The following is a 17,969-nucleotide window of genomic DNA, read 5'->3' on the forward strand; positions in this document are numbered from 1 at the left end:
TGATTCTGTTTAGTGACTACAGTCCTGCAGCATCTACAGGCATAATTTCATATCAAAGAGGCCTGAGAGCTAAAAACTAATTTACTAGAAGCAAAATGTTAGCTGAGATGCATTTGAGTGTAATATTTTATGAATTTACTCTTTAGTGTCGGAGAAAGTTAAACTGGACTTGTTGTCATCAGTAAAAACCCTTTCTTTGACCCCAACGCTGCACAAAGCTAAAGGTAACCTGCAGGTGCAACAGCAGGACACAAAAGTTGTAGTAAAGGCAAACTGTTAGGTTTCAGATAGGATATTCCTGGTTTTCTCTCTTGCGAATTCACCCAGCTGTATAAATATTACATGCCCAAATGGAGTCATCACCAACAGCGTTGACTTGGAGCAATCCATTATGTATGAAGTATGGTGCGTGCATTATCCCTTCAACACATTCAAAAAGCTAAAAGAAAAAATACATAGCCACTAGAATGCACTGTTTTTCTCCTTTTGGGAGAACTATTTAAGGGGGAAAATGGGATCGAAGTTGTCCGCACCACCCTTCAAGTGGATGAGAGCATCCACGCTGTCACGTCGTAATCTTAAAAGCATGCGGATAATTCTCTTCCTGTGATGAGAGAAGAACGTCTAACTGCAGCTACTGGTCCAATTCTTTGCAACCATAGCCTCACAGTCTGTATTACATTCTGGTTCTGCTGTGCCTCCTCCCACACTAAACACAAACAGCAGTGTGCCATCCACAGTACAGAGACGATCCTTTGCCTGCTGCCCTCCCCTCCATCTGAGACTTAATGTGAAAAGATGCGCATAAAAGATCATCTGGATCATCACGTCAGGCTCTAACCTGCACTAAAATCTGTCCGATGTAAAACACCACCACCCACGTGCCGAAAGCCCTCCCATAGCCTGTCGTCTTGCTAAAGCAGCCATGCCGCGAACATGCTAATGCAATGTGTGGCTGATGACGTAATATGTCACTCTGCAAGACTTGATTTTAATCAAATAAGTCTTATTTCATATTTGTCATGCTTTCCTTGTTTTATGTTGAGCTCTTCACTGCGTCGAAGCCATCATGAAGAGCAGCACAATGTCAACGAGAGCGCAGAAGTCCCACCCAACTGCTGTTGAAATCTTCTGTTTGCAAAGGACTGCCAATCAGAAAGAAGTCTTAAAGAGATAGGGACCTTAAAGGACAAGGAGCTAAAAAAAAAAGCCTGTTTCAGACATTATTTTAAACTTGAATCATGAAAAGCTACACTATTAGAATCAAGGACTGGAAAAATATGCAGCTCAAAATTACTATATCAGGTATCCTTTAAGGTGTTGGTGGCAAATACGTTGTGCCTGTCTGTGTGAAACCATGACCTGTTTGTAATATCAAAGTCCTTAGCCACATCCACCATGATAAAGCTTATAAATGCTATTTTCTCCACTAACAAGTAAACACCAGCCGCAGGAATTTTAACGCAGCTCTTTTTTTCATGGAGTGATCTCATGTGAGTAGTGTTTCCATGTGCTTCTCTTCATGTGGTGTTTCCATAGAGCTGACGAACCTTGCCATGGTTTCTGTGGTAACTGCAGAAGCAAGGCTCTCTCCTCACTGAACTATTTTTGTAACAGCAGATGGAAGAAGACTACAGTTTAGTTTAGGCTAGTTTAATTTTCTTTGCCTAGGGGTGTGAATGCAGCTTAGTCTATAATTAGATGTGAAATTTGCTTTGTTGTGTTTTGTAAGTTTTTTAGCATGACCATGGCCAGGACTCACAGGAGTTCATTTAATGGGTAATACTTTTCATTGCATATTGTAACACTGTATCGAATGAAACTGAATAAATTGCGCTGGAGCACAGAACCACACCGTGGCAACACAACTCCGCATTTGTTATGTGTACGCATTCATTTATACTTTTGACAGACTGTCAGAGTAAAAGTAGATTTCTTTTGGATCCCCCTCTGAAGAAATGCAACAAAAGACGGCACCACGCGCTGCTTTGGCTCTGCAAGTAGTGTGCTCAGCAGGACGTCAGTCTGGTCAGCCATGGAACAGCTTCTAACCAAGATGATTAAAACAGAACAGCCCCCGGGAACCAACCTGCCAGGTAAATCTAACTGGATATATTTATGCTCCATTTTCCCACCACTCCCATTTGAATAAAGGAGTTCATAGGTGTGCCGCAGGGGATGGGTTTTGAAGACTGGGACTGCTAGACGAAGCTGTTAGCAGTAATCAGAATGCAAAATTGATATGAGGGTCTTTTATGGTCGTGGTTACTGAACTGACATATGTTTACTGGTACAGGCTGCTACTGTAGGCAGGAAAACACTAATTTCTTATGAATAGACAAGAAAATACCAGTTTCTTATGAATAGCACTCAAATACATACAGATCAGACATAATATTAAATCCCCTAGCAAGTAAAGTGAATGCAACCAGTTATTTTGTTATATTATTTTGTTATTTTGTTGGCTGCACCTGTTACAGGGTGGAATATGGTGTGCAGCTAGTGAACATGCCTTTAACCTTAAGCTGATGTATAAGGATTCAAATGATTTTGACCCAGTCAGCTCATCTGGAGTGGTAATTCCCTATAAAACGTGTCTAAGGAAGTAAAATATGTGAACTGTCTTCAGGGGCATAGGTGTCCGAGCCTCACAGATGCACATAGGGAGCAAAGGCTAACTGATGGGTTGATATCCTGAGCTGAAATTGCTAGAAATTGTGACCCTGCAAAGCCTGAAATATGAAATGATTGCCAAAAAAATGTAATTTTTCTATTTAAACCTGTTCAAACTGTTTATTGAACCTTCTGACAAATAAAAAACAACAACAAAAAAACATCAGTGTAATGATGTTGAGATCACAATAACTTGGTGTTACAGGGTTAAAGCTGGTTGCGGTACATGAGTATGTGGCTGTATGGCCACCGGTTTGCCAGAAGGCCCATGATAACCCCCGTCCACTGCTGAGATCCCTTACACTGGAGCATCAGAAGTTACGCAGTGAAAGAAGATGGCCTTGTCTGATGAATCATGTTCTGTTGCACATCATGGTGAGAGCTGGGTGCATGCACATGGCAGGCAGATGTCAGAGGCAGCATGATTCTCTGGTCAGTGCTTGGGTCCTGGCATTCATGAGGATGTTTGCTGCATGAAATGCACTACCTGCCTAAACAGTGTTGCAGGCCATTATAGCAGACCTTTATAGCAAAGACAGCATCTTTCAACTGTAATAAAGAACCGAACAAAGAGCTTTAACTTGTCCTGTAATTCTCCACATGTCAGTCCTGCTCAAACATCTGTTAGATATGTGGGGAAAACTAATACGATCCACTTTACAACTCACAGGACTTAATTGATCTACAGCTAATATCCTGGTACCTGCAATCACAGATGGTTCAGAGCTGTTTTATTGGCGCTAGGGGGCTCCACATAATATTAGGTTTTAATGTTGTGGCTGGTAGGCGTAGTTTGAACGGCCAGCATAGATCTTTATGACAAGCTGAACAGTTTCCTAAAATAACGGTAGAAAGCTGCCCGACTAGCAGTGTCTTAAGCGAACATAGTAATTATCACTTTGCTGTAAGTGTCTTCTGTGTTATCTAGCAAGCAGTGTTTAGTTCAAGAGATATTATCACCATTGCTCTAAACAGAATGAGGACTAACAGTAAAAGGAGGTGATCATTTTTATACTTTCTGATTTTTGGAAATACGTGATAACTTCAGTCTCGGTTGTCACGGTCAGTTGTCATTAGTATAATCATGCTCGGTGCAAATGTGCAAAACAACTGCTGCAAAGACACATTTCATAATCATACAAAGAGCGACTGGTTGAGCAGAGGTAGTAAACTCACAAACGAGTCGGGCCTTGTAAAATTTTACTAACAACGAAATTAAAAACATACGACAGAAATCTGCTCTCCCATCAGCATCCTGTTTGAGCTATGATGGAGTAGATCACCTGGCCAGTCATGGCCCAGTAAACCCATTAGAAAGCTGTACAAGGTGATGAAATAAGACAATGAAATAGCATGATGTTGAACATGTGGTGGCGTGCACTGGCATGGAGAAGTTGTATTTTCACTTTGTTTCTGCTACCTGGAGCAAAGTTGGCTCTTCACGCATGCTACCTCTATGGTATCTGAGGCCCAGCGTCATTTTCAGTTCAATATCAGGGCAGTGACATCCACATAAAGTAAACTATGTAGAGGCTGCAACCATTTTCAAATATGGTCCCCTAATGTGATCAAACCAGTTTAACTAAATTTGTCACGCAGACAACTGCCCGATCACACGCCTACATGATGCTCTGGTCCTCCTGTTGCCTGGATTGCAGCCATCTTCACTTCTTGCTTGTTTGGGATCTCAATTGAACTCCAGGTCAAGTTCATGACTCCTCCTAAATTGCTTTTGGTGAATGTTTAAGACTGCCTTGCTGCTGGATCATTGTTCCTCGTGTTCTAATGCGATACTTTGGATCTGAGGAGTCTTAATGTATGTACTGATCACCGCGCTGCTGCAATTAGAAGCAAAATCATCAAGCGACTCCACCAGCAGTGCTACACATCCAATCAATAACACCACTTCTGCTGTGTTTGACAGATGCACTGGATTATGAGGCATTTCTTTATATATGTATATACTTTGGTCTGTGCATCACTCATGCACACTGATTCCAACCTCTGAAACTTTCCTGGAGTACTTCTGAAGTTTGCATCTCATGGTGGACCACCTGAAGTGGCTGGTCTACTCATGTCTTGATGTCTGACACATGTGCACCTGTAGGACAATCTGACTGACACATCTTTGGTCTTTGACAACTGAGGTAAACAACCAGAATAAGAATAATAATAAAAAAGGTTATCAAAACATCAAACTCCAGTTCTTGAGATGTATATAATTTTTTTAAACATTTTGTGCACTAAATCAGGGAAATTGCATCAAGCTATCGTTTAATCTACTCCTTTTAAAATCTAACATGCTGGCACACTTAAAACAAACAAACAAAAAAACATTATATATGCCCCACGTTGTGTAGACTGCATTTCGTATTCTAATCAACAAGTCCGTAAATTTAATGGCTCTCCTAAATCAGACCTACTTGAGCTACAAATCTGCAGTCCAACCTGTCAAATACACCATAATGACCAGCTCAAAGCGCTGTTCGACCACAAACACATACATGTGCATACACAGTGGCTTCTGCTTGTGGAACTGCATTAAATGGCATCTTAGTCCCAAACACTCGATCAGCCAAAGTAGAGACTCATCATGTCAGCTAATTAAGGCTGGAGTAGCCCTGTTTTTTACACAAACCTGCACGACTGCTTCAATAACTGTAATTCAGCACGTAGGGATGTAACCAGGACATGAGAAGAAAACCCATTTGTTTGCCTCTGTGTCCCATTAACCTGATGTTGGTCACGAGTCTTTACTGTAACCCTAAAAATGAAATGACCTTTTTTCAAAGCGATGCCAGCTGATTAAACAGGATGATTTTCCTTATCTGAGAAGGACACTAGCCTAATGTCCCAGAGTCCTCGGGGGAAGAGAAGTGCATAAGAATATGAATTATCCCCAGACGTACACAGGCGGGAACCAACCCAGACGTAGAATAAAAGACATGCATGCATGAATCTGTAATGCTTTAATCAACAAGTCTGCTAGAGTTTCACTCTTTCTGCATTTCGAAACATGCTCACTGGTACATACACACCCACACGTGCCGGGCCATGTTCATACGTAATACCCAAACTGGATGATTAAACCTACCCAGAGCACACGTACAAGGAGAGCAAAAAATAAATAAAAAATTCCTCAGACACATATTTTTTGATTAATCCATGACACTGGAGCAGATTACAAGCATGTTCAATGCAGTATGCACAGATGTAGGTAGAGACCTCCCCTAAGCCTGCCAGAACGACTAGCAGACTTTGAGCTAACATGCAAAACAGAGGCAGCAACAGAGGGATGGAAGGAGAAGAACGACACAAACAGAGAGGTGAATTTACCTACCACACACGGACAGAGAGAAGGGAGCTTAGTGCGGCCCTTCATGAGCAAGAGACAGAGGAAAAACAGCCTCCCAGACACCCGCAGTAGAGGAGGAGAGAGATGGGGAGAAAAGGAAAGAGAGAGAGAGGGAGAGAGAGAAAGATGGGAGGCTGGGGAAGGGGGAATAAAAAAAAGAGGGAGGGGGAGTGAGGGAAGGGGGGGAGGGGGGTGTCGTAGCAGACGAAGAGAGAGAGAGTTTTCCTGGAAGCAGAGAGTTGTTGGTGTTGGATGTATCTTGGTGTTAAAGGCAAGGGTCGGAAAAGAGACGACCAGCTGCCTGCTCCAGCCGTGACTCAGAAAATATGTTTGCCACCGCCGGTGAGGGAGGGAGGGAAGGGGGAAGGGGACATACAGGCAGAGAGACAACCTTTTATATTATTTTTCTATGATTTTTGGGTTGGTTTTTTTTTCCTTTTTACAGTATGCTTCCACTCACTCTGCTCTTTGCTCCCTCTTTGCCTCACCATTAAGCACACAGACGTCACCTAACGTGAGAGCGTGTTTGACGCAAATGTGAACTCTCTGGGTACACCTTCACCTCCACTCTTTTAACGGCAATAGCAATTGTTTCTAGATAGCTCATTGCATTGCACGCAATCTCAATGTGCTTAGCACGGAAGATAAAATAAATGAGTAAATAAGCTCACGCAGGTTTAGAATGTTTTAGGGAAGTGAAAAAATCTCCATGTCACCACTGTTACACGGGGACTGAACACTTTGAAGGTTTATTTGGTCAAATAGCTGACAGCAAGTTGATAACCAGCTAATCCCTTCTTATATAGGCAAGAAAAAATACCAACATTTTCTGCTTTCAGCTTCCAGTTTTGCTTTCTAAAGAGAATATCTGTTTTTTTTTTAAATAATTTTTTAAAGTTGAATATTTATATTTTTATTGGATAGTAACAACTTTTGCCACAGTGAAATCAACTGGTGCACGGCAAGCTGTAAAATCAGCGATCCAACATTTTGTTGAATTTGCAGCCTAGTTTCTTTAAATTGCAATAGCATCAATTAATAAAGCACATAAAATTTAATAATAGACATGTAGAAAAAATATTTGGGTGCTGATCACCGAAGTTGTTGAAGATGTGTGTCAAATATGAGATGCAGTAAATGACGTTCAGCTCTTTACCTCTAAAGGTTAAAATGAATCGGACCTTCTCTTAGTGTTGTAGCTTTTTAATCTCTAACATGAAAGCTGATTTAATTACAAATACTCCTAGGTGGGACAGATGAGTCTGTGTAATTTGTACCTTTAGAGTAGCTGCCAGCATTGTCTGAATGCTCAGGTCTCTTTCTATATAAAGGATATTTTTTTTTATCACAATTTTCACTTTAGGTGCAAATAGCATCTTAATATAGCCTGTGATACTTCCTCACCTTATCACTTCACAATAGCCTAGCACAGTGATAACTGGTAAATTGCATGGCTGGTGTTATGAGAATGTATTTTTACTTTAAAACAATTTTTTTTGATACCCATATCCCTACGCAAGGATACATGAGCAAATTCATGTTTATCTTATCAGTCATTTCACATCACAAAGACCTGGAGATTGCTTTAAGAAGCGTGTTTCTAGATATATTTTTTTATACTGTCTGTTTTCTGTATATAACCATAGCAAATACTGTTTCTTACGTAAGCATTAGACACTCTACCAAACTGTACAAATTCTTAAGTAATAACTTACATTCCTCTATCCACATCACAATCTTGTCTACAGGTATACTAGAAGCAGTATCGTCACCCTTTAGCCAGAAACTGCACATTAATAAAGTCAACAATGAATGAGTAAGACAACTTTTCTCTAAGGAATGCATCGTGACTTAATGCAAAATACTGATATCGCTAATAACAGCTGATGCTTGTCCAATTGCTATTATGTAGTAGCCATTCAAGCTTTTATCTCAGACAAACTTGAGTGGTCTTTGATCAGTCGCTATTGCCCAAATTTTTAACTAAATATAACTCCTTTACAGGCTTAGTCGTCATCATAAATTGCACTTCAGCTGCGTCTCTTTTTATGTCTTTCAGCTATATGGCTATATTAAGGGGGGGGGGGGCAAAATTTGGTTGGGGAATAAACAGAGTAAAATGCCCCATGACCCCACTGGACTGTTTTACAGTGGATGGCTGTTGGGTGATGGATGGGTTATGACACCTGCAGAGGTTAGGCCCACAGCCCTCTGGATCTCAGTGACACAGTGAGCTGTGGCTTCTGCGCGGCTTCGCTCTCTGTAACTAAAGACAACTCAAGCACATCGTGACATTTCCATCTGGAGTGAAGCCCGTTAGAAGAGTGTTAAATGCTGTGTAACCCGCGAATCCAGCCACATAAGACCAAACATTAATTTTCTATTCTCTGCATTCATGAGCATCCTCTGCCGGCGCCTACACAGAGGTCATCCTCCTACCTGCACACTGTGGGCTTCACATTATCAACACCCTTCAATGGCAGGTCTCTCTCTCTCTCTCTCCGTATCTCTCACTCGCTCTCTCTCCGTATCTCTCTCTATCTCTCCCGTTCTCTCCTCTCTCCCTCCCTTCCTCCTTTCATCTCTATTCTCTCCATGATGATACCCCTGCCACGTTGTCATGGCAACAATCGGGCCCTGATTGCTTGGTTGCTAGGCAACTGACATCACCTATAAGAGGAACATGAAGATACAAAGCCAGAGACAAACAAATCAGAGAAAATATGTGCACTTGTGCGTTACTGTGCTGGGTGTCACTACGTCTGAACTCTCATAGCGTCATTAGCTCACGTCGTGTGCCGTGTCTACTCAGGGCCAAAGCCACACATGTAGGCAGCGAGGTCTATCATTAGGGTTACTAAGCATATAATTCGAATTTGACTTGCACTCTGTTCAGTCTTGTGCTCTTTGCCAGGCAGGAGGTTCGAAACCCCCAAAATCGTGACCTGAATTTCAGATGAGATTGTTGTGAATGTGAGTGCCTGTGACAGGGGGACTGCTCATGAATCACTGATACAGTAATTCAGATGCTCCCTATAAATTATGAGGAAACACACAGGGCCCACTGCAATATATCTATATATATATATATATAATATATATATATTATATATATATATATGTATAGTAATATATATATATATAATATTATATATATTTATATATATATATAATATTTCAAATGTTGAAGTGGATTGAACAATACAATAGTAAAAATTATGGTAATATTAAAATTTCTATATATAAGTAATAATATATATATATTATATATGTGTGTGTGGTGTGTGTGTGTGGTAGGTGTTGTGTGTGTGCTGTTATTGTGTGTATATATATATATATATATATATATATTTGTATATATATACTATAGTATATATATGTGTGTGTGTGTGTGTGTGTTTGTGTGTGTGTGTGTGTGTGTGTGTGTGTTGTGTGTATATATGTATATAGTGTGTCTGTGTGTTTCTTTATTGTTTTGGCATGGACCAATGCAGCATCCGAGCTTCACATATGTAGGGTACTGGCATGTGAAATGTGTATGAATACTCCTTAATCAGACTGTCATGAGCTCCTTTGCTGTAGTTTTTTAATGTGCCACAAGATGTCATTGTGTGCTGTATTACAAAAAAAAAAAAGAAAAAGAAAATCAGCTCTCTAAGAAATTAAGATCCTGCTTTCAAAGCTGTTGCAAGTCCACATCAATGATATCAGCTTGGCTTTCTTGTTTTCGTCACTTTTATTTGACCTTCCTCTTTTCCCCACATATGACATGCTAGTTATATGATCTCTAACTAAAAAGCCTACAATGTGGGCATAATGTGTCATTACATAAGGATCCAGCGACAACCTGACCCTCCTTGACCCTAATGAGGATGACAGAGCCTCCTCTATCGACTCTATCAACATCATTAGATGTACACTCTCATTGCTATTGATTTTGAATTTTCCAGGTTGCCACGACACTTTGTTGTGTTTCTTGTTTGCTCAGAACGGAGCGGTATAGCTGACAGCCACTGCCCTCCTTACGGTCTACCGTAGCAGGCTCACGGCTCCCCATTAGCCTTCTCGCTCAATGTGAAATGACAAAGTGTCCAACCCAAACAAGCAATGATATATCTAATTTGTCATCTGTCATGTGGACAATTTGAGGATGGACGATGCTTCTGACAGCCAAAACAATGAAAATGAGCATCAGACCCTTGGAGGTGGCACTCTTAGTGCACAAAATGGAAAGGTTGCTTAAATACGTGTTCACTGTTTAACGTTACATCGCCCTATTAAATCAAAAGAAGTAGCCATCTGCCCAAAACGAGGCTCAAAGGAGAAACTAGAAAAGCACTAAAGACACAGACTGAGCATCTACCCTACCAGAATATCCACCTAATGCACCAAACCATTTGAGTTCAAAAGAAAGGATGAGGCTTTGCTCATTCTCTCACCGTAAGAAACAGTGGAGCAGAGTGAAGCAGCAGAAGCAGGAGCACAGATTGTGCTGTGTGCATTTGACAAAGAGAAGCTCTTAACAGCCTTCTTGCTGGCTAAAGCGCCTGGTGGGGATGATGAGCATCATAAAGGAGCTGAAATATACTCATACGTGAAGTGAGCCCTCACCAGTGTTGACTCTGCAGGCTTAAGATAGTGAAACAAGGCAACTGATGGGCATACGATTTGGGGGAAAAAAACTTAACATGAAGCATTTTGACTTTCTTAGTTATAATTATTATTATTATACAAATATATGAAGCGGTGATCTTATACCTCCTCTTTATTTGAATCTAATGGGTTTTATTGGCAAAAAATTCATAGTTTTAAATTGAGCAAGGCTTCAATCCACAGTGTAAAAGCTACTTGCACTAGAGCGAAATGCTCCACAGCTTGCATGCATTCTGTCTGATCATGTAGGTGTACGTGGCTTTCTTTTGGTAAAACAAATGAACGTGTGGGTGAGTGGTGCAATACATACATAAAGACGAACGGAGATCATGGCTAACCCCTGAATTTTTTTCCAGTATTTCATCTCAAGCACAAAAGCAAGCTGTCATTTGAGCAGAAATAACGACAGAGCAATCGAAGGGGGAAATAAATAAATAAATTGTCCGTCTCTATACAGCTACAAATTTGTTCTGCTGTGCTTTTTAACTGACCAGCAGAGACCCTCAGCACAGTGCAGTCGTGGCATCGGTCTTGCACTGGGGCAAGCTCTGCTTTGCACACTGTGCCCTGGGAGACACTTGGCAGGATCAGTGTCTCTGTGGCTGCATACAAAGGCCTGATGGATGTTCATGCCCTTGAGTGGAGATCATCTGAGCTCTCCACTGGATCACTAATCCTGACACACAGCACACACTGCTGCACACATTCATACTGGCATCACACGGTATGGTGAATGGGCGCTTGTTAAGGTGGATGACTTGAAAAAATATTGAGGAGGCTCGAAAGGACTTGCGAGCAGAGGGGTTTAGCTTATACTGTAACTCCATTTTGGAGACTCTCGGGGCTAGCGTAAGATACAGCAGCCATAAGCTTTTTATCCTTGAAAGCGCACAGGCACACACGCACACACGCACACACAATAAACACACATCCACATTATATAAATATTTATATAGACTGAAAAAATGTGAGTGGTAAAACCAAATCCAGGGAAGAAGATGCTCATGTCAGATGTAGCCATACATGAAACCAATCAAGCGCACGCGAAGATGCTGACTTTGACTACATCTTGTCAAATGTATAATTCATTGGAGGAAAAAAGGCACTAACTAGGGAAGCCTCGAAAGTGCTGAAGAAGAGGGCAGAAGGTAAGCTACAGAGCAGAGAGCAGGGAGGAGTAGAGTGAGCAGAGTGGGAGGGATGGGGGGGAGGAGGTAAAATGAGATAAAGGAAAGAGGAGGCTGGGAGAGAGGACCGAGAGAGGGATTACAGGGGTGAAGGAGACAAAAAGGACACAAAAAAAGGTCTGTAGAAATAGGAAGTGGATTGAGAGTGACAAACAGGGAAAAGAGTGATGATCAAAAAAGGCTAGAGAAGAGGAGGCAACAGAAATGCACTGCATGTGCTCCGTACCGCACAGGAGAACGTGGATTTATTGCAGCAATTTTCTCAAAGATAGAATTAAGATTAGTTGCTTTTCGAGCATAAATCCTTTTCACTATGCGCATCATCTGTGTTCGCGCCTCTCAAATTACCGACCCATCCTTCTCTGACTCAGTGCCATACAGGGAGGGAGAGTCAAAGGTATTGTCAGGCACGCAACTAAATATAAATCTTGTGACGTCTCCTCGATATGCCCTAATATTCTAGTTCTAAATGTTATGTAATGACACTTGTGTATGATTCACCGGCATCATATGTTGCAATTTACTGCTTGCTTTTTTTTCTTTTTTTTTTCCCAGAGATTTTAGTGTGGGAAGGAGCAGAAAATTACATAAGCTGCTAAAAAGTCCAATTCGCTCAGGAGAATCGATTGAAATGCCGAGTGTTTCCTGGTCATTTGCTCCATGAATTATAAATAAAAAGATTACAGTCAAATTGCAGTTACTTCAAATTTTATCCAAGCCAAAACTTGAACCTGTCAGTGTAGGAGGACAGAGAAAAGTAATAGCGTCATAAGAACTGTAAGAAAAAAAGAAAGGGACACAACTTTTGCACTTTTACCTTGAGGATGAAATCATCTTTTATCCAAAATGGGCTTTCCTCACAAATTTGTACTAATTCTGGTTCTTTCGCTCAAAGACATCCTTTCTCAGCCTGACTTTTCTCGCCAAAATACTCAACCCACCGACTCAGTGGGGGATGCCTTTTAACCGTCAAAGAGCACGGCACAGCAGTGCTCCGGTTCTAGTTGGTGTGCTCTGTGTAGCGGTATCAGATATTTGTCACTCACCAGCTGACTGTGGCTTCACCCACACACAAAAACTTTGTGCAAAGACCTGCACGGGAACGCGGCATTGTTCACATAACTTGTTATACAGCACGTGGGTGTCCCGGAACAGCTCGCTCAGGGAGCTGCTCGCCCGTCATCTGCTACGTGGTGGCAAGCCACACTCCTCACCTGCAGTTCAGCCTGCCTCCATTAAAGTTTAATAATGCGCATTTAAAGGAATACACCAAGTTTTGTGGCATATCCAAGTGAACCGTAGGCTCTCTTGTGAATATCTGGTTAGTGTTTAACAAACAATCCCCAGTGACAAAGGTTTAGTTCATTTTTCTGGGTGAAACGGTCATCTAGGCGCTCCAAGAATAGCCATTTCATTTGCCAGTCCAAGAGCTGCTTAGCCAATCAGTCGGTGCATAACTTTGCACATCTATGCGCTCTCACCTTTCCTTTTATAAACCAACCATCTGTCTCACAAGTTCTTGGCAATACTTGGGTTTTCTGTGCCAGCTTTACACTAAGTCTTTTCACACTTTGAAAGCGATGCAGAATTCTGGAACTGGTTGGGTGAAAAACCCACAGTTACCAACCGTGGTCTTTTACTTACAGTCTTATTCTTCTTCTTGTCCTAAGCTCAGTGATGTAAAACAAAATGCACGAGGTGCAGGTGTTCCAGGGAGGAGAAATACCTTGAAATTTCCCTTTCCTGCCCCCCTTCTCTCTCTCTCAATGAATTTGTCACACTGCACGGTGCAAGGTAACAAAAACTGCTTTGCAGAACCAAAAAGCAGCTACCTGTGTGGAAGTTCTGTCATTAGGGAAGGACGTGAAATGGTGTGAAATTCGCAAACAAAAAATGTGTTTAATGTACTTTGCTGTACACGCGTAGTGTGTCTCCCTCCTCATCTGACTGCACCTACTTATCTGTGTTTAACCACTAATCTCTGTTGCCACGGAAACTGAGAGCTTGATAAGCAAATGAATGTAATGTGCCACAGTTAAGCGCAAGTTTACGTAATACATCTGAAAGGACCAGCTGCACTCACGCCTGCTCCACAAATTAAGAACAAATGGAAATCTCAGATGATCAGCACCTTCACACGCCTGTGTGTGTGTGTGTTTGCGTGTATTTTTGTTTTCCTCTTTTTTCTGTCATCACTTCCTGCCAGAATCTGCATTCAGGTTCAGCTGCTATAGTACACTGCTCACCTCCTTTTGAATCTGTGTGCAGCTGTGTAGGTATGTCCATCAGAAAATTATATATATCTATATCTATATCTATATCTATATCTATATCTATATCTATATATATATATATATGATCTGAAGGTCTTAAGGTATTGGACATCTGAACAAATAGGCTTGGACAACAGACTTGAAGCTACTTCATGTTCCTTTTTCTAGTCAGTCTCATGTCTAGTACTGGTTCCTTGGAGCAGCGCATGTGTGTGATATAACATGTGGCTCATACATTATGTTTGCAGATGTTTGCAGCTGCACAGTGGGTAAGCTTCACGTGTGCTTACGGTCGAGTTTAGGACAAAGCAGCTGGAAATTGTGAGGAATATTAGCATGCATAGTGCCCTCCCATGGTCTCTGCCTGACACACTCTGCAGCTCGGGCATGACACAAAGCCCCACACAGGCAACCCGAGGATCAGATCTCTGCCGCTTTCGCTACATCCACGCAGGTCAGCCAGCCCCTGTTCATACACTCACAAAGCATGACACGGAGTAGAAGATTCAGAGAGTGGGAGAGAGGGTCATCTAGAGAGGGAGATATCAAAGAGTGTTCAGTCAGGTAGCTCAGCTCGCACTGAGGCTTTTCTGAAATGTTCAAATGCTCAAAACGAACACAAAGATCGAAACAATGCACAACACGAGAAATGTCATGAAGACAGCAAATTCCCACAATTGAGAGATGGCAGAAGGAAGCTGGCTGCTTTCTTCCCGGTTCAGTTCCAGTTGTGGTGCCTCTCACTCTGTTTCACGCACACATAGAGCTAGAGTAATGAACAACAGATAGGCTTACCTTTGTAGTCACAATGCAGAGGCAGTCCATGGTACTTAAAACAAATATCGGGGTGTATCTCAACCCCCCCAACCCCCCACGACAGAGGGCTGAGACCCCACACCCCTCTCCCCAGCCTGCCCCACTCCTGCGCTCTCACTCTCGTCCTGCCTTTCCCCCCTTTTCTCTCCTTCCGTGAATCTCTTCTTTGACTAACTGAACCAGCGAGGGAAAGAGAGGATGGAGGGAGGGGGGAAACATGAAAAGGGAGGGGGAGGGCCACAGAGAAATAGAGAGAGTGAGCAAAAGGAGAAAAAAAGAGAAGAGAGGAGAGAGGGTGGTCTTAGAATTTAGTATAAGAGAGAGAAAGAGAGGGAGAGAGAGCAGAGAAAAGGAAAGGTGTGAGTCTATCTAAGGAACGGTGGAAAAGAAAGAGAAAAGATGGGATGAATACAAAAAGAGATGGAGAAAAGGGAGGATGGAGATGGAAGGCAGGGGTGGTGGGATTAACAAAAAAAGAGGGGGGGGGTCACACTGTGGAAAGAAAAGGGGAAAAAGAGAAACGGAGAATAAGACAGCGAAACAGCCGAGGATGGAGAGGAAGAACTGAGGGAGGGGACAGTGAAGGAGAGAGAAAAGGAGAGGGAGAGTGGGTGAGTGCGTGAGTGTATGCATGTGTGTGTGTGTGTGTGTGTATGTGTGTGAAGACAGCAGGAATTAGACCGAAAGAAAATGTGTTGAGGAGGAGAGTGTGAATTACATATGCATCACAGAAAAAAAGAAACCATGAAGCACCGCGAGAGCGACTCAGGGAAGACCGGATCACATGAAGCCGAAGTTTGCTTTAACCGGATGGAAAAAAGAAAGAAACTGAAGACACATGAAGGTTTTTTTTCTGCTTGTTGTAGCACTCTGCAGCTGTTGCCTTAGCAATGGTGCAGTTGTTGCCATGGCAATAGGGAGGCTTGTTGTTGTCATATGGTCACCCTTGTAGGACTGAGGTCTGAGTCAGTAACTCTGCATTGGATTTGCCCACCTGAGCATATTTCCACGTGGCTGTGCAAATATGCACTCAGGTTATAGAGGAGCACAAAGGACAGTAATAATCTGCGATTTTAGGAATATTTCAACGTTAAATAGTCCCAAATAGACACATTAATGATAATGCGTTGAAACTTTCTTTAGCCCCTTCTCCGTCTGAATTGTTATATGATTTCTCCTCTGTTTGATCACCTCATTCGCATTTTTGTTTAGTTTAACTAAAACAGATTAAAGAATGCATGCACTCCTCTCAGCACACTCTGCCTTTAAGACTGTGGACTGTACCACTCGGGGTTATATAAGGGGGAATGTGTGCTTTAGTGTCTTTACATCATCAGTTCTATAATTGTACAAATCCACCCCTCACCCAGCCACATCCCCACTTTCCAGCCCCCCACAATGCTGGAGCAATGGTGCAGAAGTAAAGCAATTCAAAATGATGAACACACGTTTATTCCCCAGGTGAGAGTAGAAGCTTTGATCGAAATGTACAGCGGCAATGAAACAAACTGAAACGCTTTGTGTTCACAGATGGCCTCATCCTACTGTTAGTAATACACTTGTAGTCGTACTTTGACAGACAGATGACCCGAGTTACCTCTCTGCGCTTTATTAAACGCCTGTTAGTTTACATTCGCACATCTGAACTACAACTACTGAACTACAAACCTTACTTATTACAAGTTGCACGGCAGCTTTGTGTGACAGAGGTTTAATGAGCAGAGATTCGAGCACAGTGAAGTAATATTTCAATGGTCATCATATAACATTTATTCACTTCCACTAGCCTTTGATGCCTTCTGACAACTCTATTTATAATGCATTTAAAGATTCAAGCACTATAACCCAAGGCTTTTTTTTCTTTCATCTTTTAAGACTCAGTTTTTCTTACTTTTGTCTGTTTTAAAAATTATACAGCGCTGCAGATCATCTTGGAAAGATGTTGTTTACACAAGATAGCAATGTGTAATAAGGAAATATAATCTGCCACGTTTTATTTAGTGAAATATTGATTAATATACTTCATCCAATTTAATTGGACTAACTTGTCACAGTTACAATCAGTCTTCTGTTGCTATTGTGCAGCTCAAGGAAATTCTGAATGTTTGTCAGTGTTGTGTCAGAGCTGGTGACTATACAAGTTTCCACATACATGTTTGTTTTTAAATTGGAAAGGGGCCACATATGTGTCATCAAAGGGAAATAAGCTCACCGGGCATCATTAGGTATACTAGTTCATCTTGTTTGTTAGCACAGTTATCTAGGCTGATCACATGGCAGCAACATTTAGACATGTAGACAGTTTAGGTCAAGGCAAAGCGAGTATCAAAATGGGAAAAAGGGTGATTAAGGTGACTTTCACCTCGGTATGATTGTTGATGCCAGACTGGTTTCAGAAACTGTTGACCTACTGGGATTTACTACACAACTGTCTCTTGGGTTTACAGGTATTGGTCAGGACAGAGAAAATATCCGGTGAGAGTCAGTTCTCTGGGTGAAGATGCCAGAGATCAGTGACCGCTGGTATCACAGAAAAACAGTAACTGAAATAACCACTCACTACAATCAAGGTATGCAGAAGAGGATCTCTGAATGCACAACATGTCAAAGCTGGAAGCAGACGGGCTACAGCAGCAAAAGACCACACTGGGTTTCACTCCTGTCAGCTAAGAACAGGAAACCGATGCTACAGTTCACACGGATTCACCAAAACACTGGAAAAACCTCACCTGGTCTGATGAGTCTTAACATCTACCGCAACATAGGGTCAGAGTTTGGCTTAAACTACATGCAAGCATGGATCCATCCTGTCTTGAACTGGTTCAGCTCAGTGTACTCAAATGTCTCAAATGTCATAGTCAACAGATCTCAAACCAACAGAGCACCTTTGAGATGTGGAGGAACAAGAGATCAACATCATAGATGCACAGCTAAAAAGTCTGCAGAAACTGTGTGATGCTGTCATGTCAATATGCACCAAAATCTCGGAGCAATGTTTGCAGCACGAAGAAT

General features: G+C 41.9%; 1 protein-coding gene across 2 annotated transcripts in view; it reads right to left on the reverse strand.

Annotated features, from left to right (window-relative positions):
• The window catches only part of LOC102293264 (disks large homolog 4), a 62,593-nt gene extending 47,398 nt beyond the window's left edge, over positions 1-15,195 (reverse strand). The window contains exon 1 of one of the 2 annotated variants that reach the window (XM_005922213.3): positions 14,937-15,195. In XM_005922213.3, the coding sequence (XP_005922275.1) occupies positions 14,937-14,966 (30 nt within the window). In that variant the 5' untranslated portion in view covers positions 14,967-15,195. Of the gene's footprint in view, positions 1-6,013; positions 6,124-14,936 lie in introns of those variants that run through there. The other variant, XM_042220878.1, reaches the window with a different exon arrangement.
• Between the last annotated feature and the right edge of the window lie 2,774 nt (positions 15,196-17,969).

This window comes from Haplochromis burtoni, unplaced genomic scaffold, assembly GCF_018398535.1.
Source record: "Haplochromis burtoni strain Fernald_Lab_line unplaced genomic scaffold, NCSU_Asbu1 Contig_56, whole genome shotgun sequence".
In the NCBI taxonomy this organism is placed as follows: Eukaryota; Metazoa; Chordata; class Actinopteri; order Cichliformes; family Cichlidae; genus Haplochromis; species Haplochromis burtoni.